At 37.2% G+C, this 13,059-nt stretch overlaps 1 protein-coding gene across 1 annotated transcript in view; it reads left to right on the top strand.

Moving 5' to 3' along the window:
* Positions 1-13,059, top strand: part of CLSTN2 (calsyntenin 2) — a 707,966-nt gene that overhangs the window by 533,109 nt on the left and 161,798 nt on the right. The window contains exon 4 of the mRNA XM_075201886.1: positions 11,178-11,386. Coding sequence (XP_075057987.1) covers positions 11,178-11,386 — 209 coding nt within the window. The remainder of the gene's footprint in view (positions 1-11,177; positions 11,387-13,059) is intronic.

The raw sequence follows: 13,059 nt of genomic DNA, 5'->3' as shown, positions 1-13,059 counted from the left end.
CTGCTAGGAAAATGCTAAGCTTTTCTAAGAGACCCAAGGATGATGCAGATGATTCAGCAGAACATGTTGACATTTGGTATGGTCTAAAAGAATTTCCCAAAAATTGTTATAGCTCTGTCGTAAAATGAACTACAAATTTCACGAGAAAGGCCTTTCCCTGACTTAAAACCATTATGCACTTGAACATGGGCTTTAGGACATGACACAGAGAGAATAGTATCATCATGACTGAGAGAGGGACAAGAACAATGTGACTGAAGAGTGACGAGCACAATGAGACTGAAGAGTGACAAGGACACTGCCACCCCTCCTGTTCCTGTATGAGTTATGGCACAGTAGAATGTCACTGGAGACTTTTAAAAACACTGCCAGCCCTAATATTTGAATTTCTGTTTCAGCGCTAAACACTGCCACCTCTCCTATTTCTGGGTGAGCTATGGCACAGTAGAATGTGACTGCAGATTTTGAAGAACACTGACATCTATTTCAGCAATGACAATTAACAATGGAGCAATGCCACCTAGACTGTAGACTGGCAACAACACTGGGACCTCTCCTGTTTCTTTCTGTGTGAGTTATAATAACACAGTACAATTAGCAATGGAGCAATGGACCTCTCCTGTTTCTGTGTGAGCTATAACTCAGTAGAATGTCACTGGAGACTTTTAAGAAAACTGCCACCCCTCCTCTTTATGTTTTAGATGTGACGCTACCCAACTGCACTAGAGACTGACAAGAACCAAGCTACCCTTTCTGTATCTCTCTGTGAAATGGCGCTGGATCTCCGTGAGGGCGGTGCTTATAGAATCCAAAACTTGCGATATCTGACAACGCAATGATGATGATTTGCCTCGTTTTTACTTCCGAGAGCGTGCGAAAGCACCTAGCCGGTATGGCTCGGTACTCGGATCGGCAAAGTTCGGGTGTGCTCGGTTCTCGAAGAATCGAGCCCAAGCATCTCTAGTGAAAACACAACTAACAAACACATGTCAAATACATTTTTTAACAGCTTTTTTTTACTAAAAATAAAAATGCAAAAGTGACGCCAGTATCGATGTAGCTTAAAGCTGCCAAATTAAGCAGAAAATAAAGAATAAAGAAAAATAAAAAATATAATAAAATAGAAATAATGAATAGTAAAGAAATTAAAGGAGAAAGAAAATAAGACAGATTTGAGAAAGAAGGAGGACAATCTAGGGTGAAACACTATAGGACATCACCATGCACGAAGGGAAAAAAAGGTAAATATCAAAACCATTTCATCATTATAACCTTTTCCTATGTACTTAAATCGACTTACACTTAATTGCAGACAAACATAAACATAACAGGGATAATGACATTAATTTATATCATGTAATCAAACAATTATAGAGTTTGAAATGCATGTTCAAGACGGATCAATTAATTACAACACACTACAACAAATAGAGTTGAGAGCATGAAAGTGTTTGATCTATAAAGTGATCAATTGACCAAATGAAGCGTGCATATTTACATGCTATAGTTTACGATTTGTATTGGGTAGCTATAACTTTAAGTTGACCTGTCAGCATTCACCGTTCTGGCTCAGTAAATATTACTTATCAGAGGTGATCTCCATAGGGTGTTTTGTCTTCACAGACTACTAGGGACTCCACTTCACCATAGGTTAAGACCAAGTGGCTGTCAAGAGAAATAAGAATACGATATGTTCTGCTTCACATCTTGTTAAGTCCACTTACACTTGTCTTCAATTATTTAGGATTGCCCCTTATCTTCTTATCTATTTTTTTTTAATTTGTTGCAATTATAGGTGTTATTTGTAAGCAATAATAATAAGTTCAGCGTTCATTTTCTACTGATTTCCAAACATAATTCTGAAGACTGAATAGATGGCAGTTTTATCACTGACAGTTTTTACAACATGAAATAGTTTCAAAGTTGGGATATTTATCAGAGGGGAAAATCCCTTCAGCTGTCAAACAACCATTTTTTATGGCTGTGATAAGTGGTGATTAAAAATCATTGTTATCGCCACTTGTTGATAGATAAGCACCTAGGTCATGTAAAACAAGTAGTTGTGGCCTATATGTTAAGTACAAATGTATGTATAAAAAGAAACACAGTATGGGATTCTTGGCTTTTGCCAAAACATATCTTAACGTCAGTGTGAAGAAGCGCTAGAAACCCAACAGCTGTGGATATTTTCTCATTTTAACTATTTCCAAAATTGTTTCTGAAGATAACAGCATAATACAAAATATTCTGTCAGAGGTGGACAGAGGCAGCAGAGGACCCCTGTTATATGGTACATTCTGCCAGCTTATTAAAGGCTTGGTATGTCTGTTAGTAGGTAGTAACTTTGCACATCAGCCACTGTGCAGTTGCCTCTTGTGAAGACTAATTGCTTATTTATTACACGTGTTCACCTTCAAAGAAATTGCCTGCTTATTTAAATTATTTAGTTTCACACAAACCTTAGGCTAGGTACACACTGGAGTGTTTTCGTCCAATAATCGGGCAAATCAGCCAACATACGACTTCCGAACCGTTCGTTCGCAAGTTGGATTAGTGTGTATAGAGACACGATGGTCAAAAGTCGTATCAAAGTGTCGATTGTCGGCTCATTTGGTTTGCCGTACTATTTAATATTTTCTGCCCAATCCACCTAACGATCATGTAGTGTGTATAATTTTCCTATCGATCCACAACCAAGTGCCGATAGTTCCTCGAACTGTGACTCCTTTGGGGGAGTGTGTATGTTAATTTCTGATGCCTGTATCAGTCTCATGTGGTGTCCGCATGTCACTCATTTGGTAATTAGGTGCTTCGAGCGGTAAAGCAATACCAGGTGTCTATTGCATTAATGCGTATAGCATATGTCTGTCAGTTTAATTATAAACCTTTGTCAGTGTAGTGTTATAAAAAAACAATGTTTTAATTATATGTGTATTGTTTATGTCTGCCTCCTTGGTTATAGCTATGTGTCACTGTATTGTACTCTCAATATACATAAGTTAAAAGGTTAAATATGTGTATTACATTTGTTTGCCTGTATAATTAAATAAATGTTTGTATATAACACACGTTTTTGTGTTTCCTATAGTGTGTATAGATGTGTATTTTATATATGTCTGGTTGCATATTAGTACACCTGTGTGAATGATACTGCATCTTGCACCTGTGTTCTGTAACCCTTTACATGCACATTTAAGATGTTTTATATTCAAACCTTTATTTACTTGTTAATGCATATATTTGTAAAATGCATAGAATAAACCACACATTGTACATCTAATAGATTTATTGTTGAATTATGCTTCAAAAAATAAGATGGAAAAATAAAAAATAATACGTTGCAACATATTTTTATTATTATATACTCCTCACTTAACGACATACTTATTTATCGAGCATTTGGTTTTATGACTGGCACCCTGACACTCAACAGGGGAAATTAGTGCGCTAATGACCTCTGCCCTTGCGACGGGACGTAACCATACCCTTACCACCCGCGTAGCGCGGGATGTGTCTTTCTGAGCTGAACAAGAAAGGACAAGACGCACCTATTACCCTTGCAGTCTCCATCGTGCGGTAAGTTCGCTTGAAATTTCCTCAATTAGTACATACAGCTGTACATACAGTATTTGGTTTCTAAAGTTGAACCCTTGTGTGCGCCCATACATACAGAATGTCAAAGAAAAGAAAGGCTATCAACCTTGAGATAAAAATGAAGATCATTAAAGACTATAAAGCTGGTAGAAAAGTTAAAGTGATAGCACAGGATTTGGAGCTGGCATATTCGACCATTTCAACATTTCTGAAAGTCAAAGATAGAGTGAAAGAGGCAGTGAAAGCCTCAACAGGATTTAAAGCCATCATAACAAGGCAGCGGAAAGGTCTCATTCATGAAATGAAGAAGTTACTGGCAATCTGGTTTGATGACCAGATACAAAAAAGAATGCGATGAGCCTTTTCATAATTCAAGCTAAGGCACGCAGTATCTTTGATACTTTGAAGGAGCGTGAAGGAATCAACGGAAACATTTATGGCAAGCCATGGATGGTTTCACCGGTTTTGTCGAAGATTCACTTTGCATAATTGGTGTACCTGTGGTGAGGTGGTAAGCGCTGACTTCGAAGCAGCGGAAAAACTTGTTCACGAATTCGTTGAAATCATTGAGAAAGGTGGCTACTGTATGGAACAGATATTTAATGTGGATAAGACCGGACTTTTTTGAAAAAAATGCCGGAAAGGTCTTACATTCACAAGGAAGCAAAGACAATGCCTGGTTTCAACATCTTGATAATCTACACCCAGATGTAAAGTTGGTGTATCTGCCTAAAAACACAACTGACATTCTACAGCCAATGGATCAGGGGCTATAGCCACGTTCAAGGCGCACTACTTGTGCACAATTTTGGAAGTCGTACAACATTTATCACTGCATATAGAACGTTGATTCATCTTGGAAGGAAGTGGGAGAAAATGTATGCAAGGCATATGGAAAAAATGCCTAAAAAGATTTGCAAATAATTGTTAAGTATTTGACGTAGACACACAGGTCGATGTCATAAATCAAACATCTGTGCAACTAGCTAGCAATCTTAATTTGGAGGTTGAAGCAGAAGATATTGATAGAATTAGTGGAATATGTTGAGGGAGAGCTGAGCAACGAAGACTTAATGAAGTTGGAAGCTCAGCAATACTTGGAAAAGGATGAAGAAGAGGACAAAATGGGAGGTGTACAAAAGAAGTTCACTTTAAAAGATTTAGCTGGTGTGTTTTCAACAGTGAATGCGGCTATGTTAGAACTAGAGGCTATGGACCCGAATGTCAAATGGTTCATGAAAGTTGAGCGGAAAATAAATGAAGTTTTACTATGCTATTGTGAAATTTATGAAGAAAACAAAAATATTATAAAGCAAACCACACTAACAGAATACTTCCTGAAACCTACACCTAGGACCTCCACCCATACACCTACAGGTCCTTAGATATCCTTGCCGTGATCTCCCTGGGCCCTCTTTGTTATAATTGTTGCCGTTTGTACAGCTTTACTGTACACGTTTATTATCTGTTATGCAGAGTTATGCAAAGTAAAGCAAACTTATTAAAATACAGTTTTCTCTAGTCCATTTTTTTAATTCAGAATCAATAAAAATTATTACAATACATGTAGGTGCATATTACAGTACTGTACTCAGCGACCAATTCGTTTAACGACCTAGTCGTAGGAGCGGAACTAGGTCGTTAAGTGAGGAATACCTGTACTATAACATTTTACTTTTTAATGCTGAAAGTGCTAGTGCTTTGTGGCATAAGCTTCTGAAACAAACTGAAACATATCCATGAAGTTTTTTTTTCTATTTTTTTTGTTTTTTTGTTTTTGTACATCTTTACATCATTGATGTTTGTCCTTAATTCTTTAAAATATTCTTCAAGCTTTTTCACCTTTTCTAAAACACCCAACAAAGGACTACCAACATTCTTTTCTCCCTCAGAACTTTGGTTCGATATGACAATGGCATCTAGGAGAAAAGGAAAAAAAAGTTTAGCATTTAACTTCTATATCTGTAATAAAATTTCACCTTCCACACTGCTCCTAATACATTTATGCTGTGGTCCCTCTTGTTGCATCTCTGCAAAGGTGGCCTTTATCTCCATAGGTTCTGTAAAACAGATGCCATTTTGGTTATTACAATGGTATACCTTTCTCGACAAAACATTTTACAGTTTCCATATGTGACTTCAAATATCTTGTTTTAATATATCTTTTTTTCTTCTAATTCGGTATCTATTAAGTACGTGTTCAGCTTTAAAACTTTCGGTACCTACGCAGCACATGTTATTGTGCATTCTTCTTTTTGGAAATAATACAACATTATTAATATACTATACACTATTGTCAGTTGTTTATCTACAAATTCACTTACAAAACAGTCAATTTTTTTTAATGTTTCTACAAATTTGCATCAGTCTCTGTTGTTCTTTATTTTTTAGGTCTGACCAACACATCTGTACTTGAAATGTATTTATTTTCTTTCCAAGTTTCTCCTTAATTTGCTTTAATACTTTCTGCATTATTAGTTCCTTTCTGGTATTAACTCTTCGGTATTTTCTCTTTTGGCAGTCGTAGTCGTACTAGTCCAGTACTATTATCATCATTTCCACCTCTCTCGGGCTCATTGCCTTTGCTCTTTTCATGCCCGTTAATTGTATTTCTTCTTCTTCTCCAACCCCCTCCACTACTTCTACAAATTTTTTCTCTACTTCTTGCATCCCCACCGACATCGGCACCTCTTCCGCCATCTTCTTACATCCCTCGGCACCAGACAGGCTCCTCTGTAATTTTATACACTCAGACATGGGCGTTCATTTCAGTTTTGGACCAATCAGTGGTTTTACCTGCACAGAATGGAGCATTGTGGGCAATTCGTGTTTAATAACCTTGTGTTTGGGGAATATATCAATATATTTAACCCCTAGTGGTCCGAGAAATTCGAACGGATACAACGATTGATTTACACGTTACATCCATTGCCTTACATGGTAACTTGTGATTATTAATTATTTCTTGTACCATTGTGCTTATCGTAAAAACTGCTTAAATATATATTTTGTGAATGTTAATATGTGTATATGCAAAATACTTTGGTTATACTTATTAGTATTATTTATGATACACTAGTACTGGATATATTTTATAAATATATTAGTATATATTGTAAAGTTTTTTTGATATCAGTGGACAAAAGATGAATATGACTTTCTTTTTATTTCTAAACAGAACCTGTCATATGACAGAAATGTCATACGACCGCAATGTGGAGCTCATGAAGGATTTCACTGAGACTTATAGGGCGCACCCCTGTTTGTGGAAAATAAAATCAAAGGAACATTGTACAGAATGTTACGTAATGTGGCTATGCAAGAACTTGTGAAAGCGTGCCTGGCACATTACCCTGGAGCAAATTTAGAATGAGCAAAGTACAGAACCATCGGACTGTATACAAAAAATAACTAAATAAGGTTAAGGCCTCAAAAAAATCAGGGGCAGGTGCAGATGATGTTTATGTACCAAAGCTGTGGTACTTTCACCTTCTGCACTTCATCCGTGAAAATGAAATTACACGCAAGTCCACCTGCAGCCTGGATACAGACAGTAGTTCTCCTACTGATGTGGTCCAAGCAGATGACATACCTCCAAGTGGAACTGTAAGTAAAGTATATTTTGCTGTTGCTGTGTAACAGGTTTATTACAGTAGAAATACATAACCATAAAGTTTGCACACATAACATGTTTATGCACAATTGTTACACACACTCATACTGCCCTGGCACAGCACCCTTCTCATTAAAATATTGAAGGTATGCCTCCCTGTTTAATTTTGCACTGGCACTTGCTTTAGTATGGTGGCCCGACACTATACAGGTGTCAGGCCAACTACCTCCGTTTCCTCGACATTGTTGTCCTCATACGTATGTGAACTGAGTACACAGGAGGTTTTAACATAACAGGTCATCACCACTTTGTCTATCTTGTCCAAACGCAGATTAATAGCAGAATGGAACACTCTGACTCTGTTACTGAGAATTCCAAATGCATTTTCAGCAACACGCCTAGCTCATGACGGTCTATAATTAAATATCCACCTTTCTGTAGACAAATTGCATTGTGGGTAAGGTTTCAATACATTGTTGTGCAATGCAAATGCTTCATCAGCCACAAAAACAAAATTTAGTCCAGATTTTGTATTACTTCCAGTTTGAATATTGAGTGCATTATTTTTTAGTTTTGCATGAAAAGGAGTCTGCACTAATTCACAGCCATCAGACACTTTCCCATTTTTACCAATGTCCACAAATAAGAATTCTTAATTCGCATCCACTATGGCAATTAGAATGATGCTGAAAAATCCTTTATAATTATAATAAAAAGATCCACTATTGGATGGACGCATATTTCGGACATGTTTCCCATCAATGGCACCACCACAGCTTTCAAAATTCCAGTGGTTCTCAAATTTGTCTCAATAACTTGCCATTATTCTACTGTTGCAGGAAACTGAAACATAAAGATGAGTGAAATAGTACAATAGTAAATGCATGTAATTAAACTATTTTTTTTTTTTCAGATGTTTTCAATACTCAGCCAGCTGTCCTGTCACAAGAACTCATGATGGAATTTCCTGACCAAGAAGAGACAACTACAACTATTGTACAGGCAACCCAGGTGACAGTCAACAAAAAGATTGTGGAGGTTGTAATTCCACCACAAACGCAACAGAAGGGGAAAAAAGACTCTGTGAGGTTGATGAAAGCGATGAGCTAACTACAAAGATGGTGGAATGCGCAAACACTTTGATGGCCAAAAGACCTGAACCACACACTTTTGACCTAGTTGGAGCAACAGTAGCAAGCAAAATGAAAAGTGCCACTAAACCGATACAAGTGTAAATGGAGCATTTGGTGTACGACCTTATGTGTAGTGCTACCAAGGAAGATTTGTACCCAAATACAATTCTAATGCCAGCAAACCATAGCCAGACACCATCATACACATTTCGACGTACACAGATGCAGTATGGTAGTAAAGGAGGACAATATTTAATGCCAAAGCATTCCCCACTTCTACCCTTATACCCAGTTCAAACGTGCAACACTTCAGTGGAAGGTCATGACAAATGGATAATAGCGAAGTGTTGCAATATGAACAACTATAAACTGTGTATTTGGCTGCTTTTATTGGTTTGTACTTTATAAATTTAATATATATATATATATATATATATATATATATATATATATATATATATTGTTAATTTTATATATGTAAATAAAATTATACATTTATATCTAAAAAAGACTTTTTATGATTACCAACCTTCATATACTGTTCATGGAGAACTTCAATAATAACATCACAGGTCTCAGGTATTATCAAACCCAGAGCTTGCGGTAAAATTGCTGTGCTGTACTTCAGATCATCCAGTGTCCTTCCTGTTGTCAGAAATCTTAGGGTAGCAACCAGTCTCTGCTCTGAAGATATGGATCTCCTTAAATGGGTGTCCTTCTGAATGATGGGGGTAACTAGTTGGAGCAGTTCCTGGATTGTGGGTTCATTCATTCTCAGGAAATACTGAAGTCATCAGGGTTGTTGTCCCATATTTCCTGCAGCAGGGACATTTGAGAGAATGAGTCTCCTCTTGAACCACTCTTTGGTCCAACAAGATCTATTCTTTCTCTTTCTTTCCCTTCAGGTCTGTACTTGCAGTCTTCTTGCCACAGTGAGCAGAAAAAGAGCAGTTGCTTGTCGTTCTTCCAAAGTATTCATATTAATAAAAATATTTTTTTTATACGTGCGGTTGAGAACGAACGTTCACTGTACACATGCTAGCGAATGTATGAAGAAAATGTGTTACCTTTTGCTTTTTTATGAGGTTTGGGATGGTTACTATCGAACTTGCTCTGCCCCTTATTTAAATTTCTTGGGGATATCGTTACAAAGTCGCTTCCTGGACGGTCGGTCATTCGTTAATCATCTAAAACATGACTAGTGTGTATGCATTATTCGTTCGAACAATCGGACCTTTGGTCAAAGGGAAAGTTGCTGTAGATAACACGTCAGTCGGAAAATTCTTCAGTGTGTACCTAGCCTTACCATAGACTTACAATCTAACTATGCCTTAAATTGCTACTATCTGTTTGTCCTGACCTTAGCCTGTACCTTTTACTCAGTCTTACTGCTGCCTGTCCTTGATTATTAAGCTTGTATTTTTATTTTGGCTTTGTCTTATCTTTTTGAGCTGTGTCAGCAACCTCCTGATTAGACTCCTTTTGTGGGCCACAATCTATGGAGTCCTCAAGTAAAAACCAGAAGTTTGGGCCCCAAAGGTGTCATAACTTAGAGGGGCCAGTGCTTTATGTAGATATATGCACTTGTCAAGGATCACTGTATAAATCTCAAAACACTGAACCATTCACTGTTCTATAACATATTTTGTTTGTAATTGTACAACTGCATAATATGATAAAGCCACTGTGTAGTAAGACATTCAGAATTACTTAAAAAAGGACAAAGCACTGTTACATGTCACCTGCTCTATCTACAGTGCGGAGATGGTGTAATTACACAGAATATTGCAGGACATACATAACTTACTGAATTTATGCACCACAAAGGGGATTATAATTGATGAAGACGGTTAAGAGCAGCCACAGAATATTGTATACAGGGAGGAAGTCCAAGGAAAACAATATGACGATGCACCTTTAATATACTCTGACTCTGCATTTGTACTGCTGGAGTGACTTTAATAACCTCTATGAATTATGTTATTAAGCAATTGCACAGCATTGTTGGGAGACCTTCACTGAAATCATACCTACAGGTAACAATATAGTTAGGGGGGGGTTATCCAGACATGGACCCCCTTTAACATTTAGCCATCTCCCTGTCACAGACATATCATTTATGTCCATAAAATACCACTTTCATGTATCAACGTAAATGTATTGTACACTGAACAACCCAGGTCTTGCTGTGCAGGAGTGATTTGTTAACCTAGCAGTCGTTGGTCATCACTGCAGCTCTCTTTAAATGTGAGCTTCAAAAAAAATATTACTGATAATCTATAATATAAATGTCTAGTGGCGTGTGTTAGTCTGTCTGTGTGTGTGTGGAAAAAATAAAACCAAGCTGCAGCGCCACCTGCTGGGCGGAGTTATACACTGACCTACTAAATTCTTAGTGTGTGTGGAAAAAAAAATTCAGAAAGGGCTGAAATTTGGTATACTAAGATGTTTTTAATTTGTTAATTTAATTTGTTAATTGTTAAAAGTGTTTATAAAGATTTAAAAAAAAAAAATATATATATTTCTTGAAGGAGAAGTGACAGTTGGGAGTGGTTGGTGGTTGCCGGGGGGTGACAGTGGGGAGTGGTTGGTGGTTGAGGCCTGGACTATGGCCCAAATGCATGACAAGAACCTTTTTAACACCTTAAGTAGCTTGATTTGACTAGAATGCATGAGTATCATGCACGGGTTAACTTGTATATATATATATACACATATATACACATACACATATATGGTTTTAGCAATTTGTATGCGGACTACGGTATCATAAGTTGTTTAATTAATTTCAAAAAGATTCACTGAAAATCTGTTTTTTCCATGCTTCTTTTCTCTAGGGCTGTGGTCCACATCCAAGTGAATGATGTCAATGAATTTGCCCCAGTATTTAAAGAAAACACATACAGAGCAACAGTTACTGAGGGCAAAATATATGATAGCATCCTGCAAGTGGAGGCAATGGATGAGGATTGTTCTCCTCAGTACAGTCAGATCTGCAATTATGAGATTGTTACCAGTGATGTGCCATTTGCTATTGACAGAAACGGTGAGTGTTTTCTAATACCTTTCATTTTCCAGCACCCTTAATAATACACTTCTTGTTTTTGTTTTTTTTAGTGTAGGCTATGCAACCCTGCAACAAAACAATATAAATTGCTCCTCTCCACTGATCAGTGTGGGAGAGGGACAGATAAGAGGCATGCTCAGTATGCTAATTGTTTGTAGAGCAGAGCACTGAGTACCTCCCGTCCCAAGCTCCAGGCCAGTGCATCTAGGTGGTATAGAGTGCTGATGTCTAGTAGGGAGACAGCAGTTGAAGACATTATCGTGCTGACCCGGTTGAGTATCATCCTAATTAACATGGGTATTGCCCAAGCCATAGAGTGACTCCTAGGTAAATGGCTTGAGAGGATGTTTATCTGTTTTGTTTTGCTACAGACTTTAAATAGCCTTTGCATAAACGACCTATCACAGAGTCTCTATAAGTGTGACATATCATCATCAGAAGACTAACAATTTTGTAATTTATCAAATACAAAATACATAAATAATAGTATTTGTATTAGCTCATGCTTCTCCTATTCAGGGTGTTCTGTTGGATTAAGTACTTTCTGCTACTGCTATTGCTGTAGTATACTCAGGGCATGACTCTTAATGACTGGGACCCATAGCAAAAGTTTAGGGGGTTCCAACGATGTTGGCCAATCTGCTCCATGAGGCCTCCACTCTGGTCTTTTAAGCATGCAGGGGGCTAGTTCTTTCTCAGTGAGGCACAATTTGAGCTTTAATTTCTGAAACTGAAACCCAAACGGGGCGTCACTGTAAATGAACTGTCTCCGGCACATGCTCAGACAAGCAAAGTGGGTGTCTGCAGCGATTGGACAAGCAACAGCAGTCCCCCGTCACTACTGGACCCCATAGCAGCCCTGTCTGTAGTCCCACCACTGACTATAGGTCTAGGCAATCTGTTGTTCACTACCTGCTAGGGAATTACTAATCTAAGCATGCACGGCATAACTCTACTGTAGAGAGATGCTTTCACACCACAAATTGCTGTCAATAAGTAACAAATCATGTAGCACCCACTGGCATTTTAATGCTTCTATATATATATAAGTAAAATAAATAATAAATATGTTTATATAAATATATAATAGCTATTACAACATGTATGTTGTTGTGGTTTGAGAACCATCATGGTACTTAGGGATGAAGTTGATTTTTCTATAATTGCTTATTCTGTCTTTAAATATATAAAATCACATAAAATGTTTTTGTTTTTTTTTATACATCATCATCATGAACATTTATTTATATAGCGCCAGCAAATTCCGTAGCGCTTTACAATTGGCTATACATTGCATTAGCTACTAATTTAACCATTTAAATGTGCCTGTTGGAAATTAATTATACTGGTCTGAAATGTTGATGCAATCCATAGTAACTATAGATGTCTCTGTATTCACCTAGGTGGATATTTTAATGATGTTACTATATGCGCCCTGGGCTATTGGTCAAGACTATGATCAATGATAAATAGGTATAATAAACATAATAAAATTATTCAAAATAGATTTTTTTTTTTTAAAGAAATCCCAGTTAAAATAAATGATTTAATAAATAATACAGCGTTGTTTCATTGAAAAGCTTCAAAGGACAGAGAAGGGAAGTATGGGGGTAGCTTTGACTGAGGTGACCCTTTGATCGATAGGGAGAAGC

Source organism: Mixophyes fleayi, chromosome 3 (genome assembly GCF_038048845.1).
Source record: "Mixophyes fleayi isolate aMixFle1 chromosome 3, aMixFle1.hap1, whole genome shotgun sequence".
In the NCBI taxonomy this organism is placed as follows: Eukaryota; Metazoa; Chordata; class Amphibia; order Anura; family Limnodynastidae; genus Mixophyes; species Mixophyes fleayi.
This window is presented reverse-complemented; position numbering and strand designations above follow the sequence as displayed.